Below are 2,500 nucleotides of genomic sequence, written 5' to 3'. Positions count from 1 at the left end.
GCCCAATACCATTTTGCAATCAACAACTACTCATCCAGTGCAATCAAGAGATCATGGAAACCATTATCATGAAAAGGCGGTGGAAATTTCGGTCATGTCATGCAAAGAAGACAAGATGACATTACCCGGACAGCCCTTTGTTGGACACCAGAAGGTGGACAAGAGAGAGGAAGGCCAAAGAACGCCTGGCACAGAACAGTGGAAGGAGATCTCCAGACCCTGAAGCACACCTGGGGTACCATTCAGAGACTGGCCCAGAACAGACAAGAGTGGCGGTTCTTTGTTGCTGCCCCTGTGTACATGCCAGAGTGCGTGACTGGCAGTGAGGAAGCTGGGTGGGAGTATGGGGGTGGGGGTGTTTAAATCGTCTACAATTTTGTTGTTGTTATTGTTATCTTTATTTCTTGTTTTTAACTTTTTATATCTGATAGATTATTTAATTCATTTTATGGCATGATCTCTTTTAATTCTCCTCTCTCAAATGATATGTATATGTTTCTGGGGGTGTTTGAGTGAATGCTTTTAGTGCTATTGTAAAGCACATAGAGCTTCAAGAATATGCGCAAAAGCAGGTCATCTTAATAATATATCAACAGATAAATAAATAACAGTAAAGAAGGAGTAAGAATGGCTAGACAGACCCACCATGGGCTGTGGCGTTGATGTCAGTACCACTCTCCAGCAGGAAGTTGAGGGCCTTGTGGTTGGTGTGATGCACGGCGTACATCAACGCCGTCCTACCTATTCCGTCCTGGTCGTTACCCGTCATCAGATCTGGAACCAACAAGATCACAATTTCAAAATGCTTTCATGTGTGTGTGTGTGTGTGTGTGTGTGTGTGTGTGTGTGTGTGTGTGTGTGTGTGTGTGTGTGTGTGTGTGTGTGTGTGTGTGTGTGACGGGTGCAACAACCGAATGGTTAAAGCACTGGACTTTGAATCTGAGGGTTCCGATCTCCCAGGTCAGCTTATGTGCAGACCTGCTTGTGCCTGAACTTCCTTCGTGTGTATATGCATGCAGAAGATCAAATATGCATGTTAAAGATCCTGTAATCCACATAAGCATTTGGTGGGTTATGGAAACAAGAACATACACAGCTTGCAAACCTCCGAAAACGGAGTATGGCTGCCTACATGGTGGAGTAAATATACAAAACGGTCATACATGCAAAATGATGCATGTGTGTATGTGTGTATGCCTGAAATTTGATTGAATGACACAGGAAACAAATGATGAGCGCCCAATGGCAGCCATCAGTTGGCTCTATCCAGGTAGGTAGCCTGTTGTGAAAATGACCCCGTATTTGTAAAGTACTTAGAGCTTGGTCTCCAACTGAGGATAGATGCCATGTAAGTATCTATATCATTCATCATCATGTATATCATCCACGATTGGCATGAGCTGGAATCCACAGGTTTTCAACATCCCTAGAGAACCTTCATTGCAGATCTTTGCAAGCTGTGTGCAATATGTGAGGAACTTTTCCAGGTGTATGTTGTACAAAATGTATCTAAAATGTTAAGTCCCAGCCATAGATCACTGGGCTGAAATCTCATCAGTCTGCATTCTAACTGCCACTTTATTCTGTCTTCATCATTGTCTTCTTCCAAACTCCACTGTGAAAACAGTGCCAATGCCAAGGTCAGTCATTAACTGGTGAAAGGTGGACCGTAAGTATGCATACCTAAACTTCAAAAGCTGCTGAGAAATTTACCATGTCATTGATGAAGAACTCTGCGGGATTACTTTTATACAATAAATACACTTAAGATATAACATTTTTTCTTCAGAGCTATGAATCATAAAAATAAAAGGATGAGAGAGGAGGTATTGTAAAACAAAAGTCACTGAAAAACAAATCAACACACACACACACACATATATATATCTATAGAGAGAGAGAGATAGAGAGATAGATAGATATATAGATATATACATACACACATACACATATATGTATACATATGATATACAGACAAATTTGCAGAGCTGCAGGGACGAAGTTGCTAACATTTTCCTCTCGTTCCTTTCCTGTCACTCACCTTGCTTGATGAGGTCCTGCATCACCTTCATGTTGCCCGCCTTGACCGCTCGGATCATAGGGGGCAGGGTGGTCAAGTTGATGCTGTCGCTGACCGACATGTTGGAGGGGAGGCGCGCGTTGTCCAGGTTGACCCATCGCCAGCGAAACTTGTCCGGGGCGTCGACAAACGGTGTCATGGGACTGAGGCCCCGGGCAGACAGGCTGAGAGAGTGCTGAGTGTTTTTCTCCTTGCTGCGTGACTGTGGAAACAATGATCAGACAGGCTGAGAGAGTGCTGAGTGTTTTTCTCCTTGCTGTGTGACTGTGGAAACAATGATGAGACAGGCTGAGAGAGTGCTGAGTGTTTTTCTCCTTGCTGCGTGACTGTGGAAACAATGATCAGACAGGCTGAGAGAGTGCTGAGTGTTTTTCTCCTTGCTGCGTGACTGTGGAAACAATCATCAGACAGGGTGAGACA

The 2,500-nt window shown here is 43.8% G+C and overlaps 1 protein-coding gene across 3 annotated transcripts in view; it reads right to left on the bottom strand.

Annotated features, from left to right (window-relative positions):
* The window catches only part of LOC143302367 (uncharacterized), a 59,684-nt gene that overhangs the window by 53,515 nt on the left and 3,669 nt on the right, over nt 1-2,500 (bottom strand). For all 3 annotated transcript variants that reach the window (XM_076617019.1, XM_076617017.1, XM_076617018.1), the window contains exons 3-4: nt 2,042-2,282; nt 646-774 (exon numbers count right to left, since the gene is read on the bottom strand). In XM_076617019.1, coding sequence (XP_076473134.1) covers nt 646-774; nt 2,042-2,282 — 370 coding nt within the window. The remainder of the gene's footprint in view (nt 1-645; nt 775-2,041; nt 2,283-2,500) is intronic.

The sequence above is a fragment of the Babylonia areolata genome, chromosome 29, assembly GCF_041734735.1.
Source record: "Babylonia areolata isolate BAREFJ2019XMU chromosome 29, ASM4173473v1, whole genome shotgun sequence".
Classification (NCBI taxonomy): Eukaryota; Metazoa; Mollusca; class Gastropoda; order Neogastropoda; family Buccinidae; genus Babylonia; species Babylonia areolata.
Note: the sequence above shows the minus strand (reverse complement) of the source record. Positions and strands in the feature narration are given on the sequence as shown.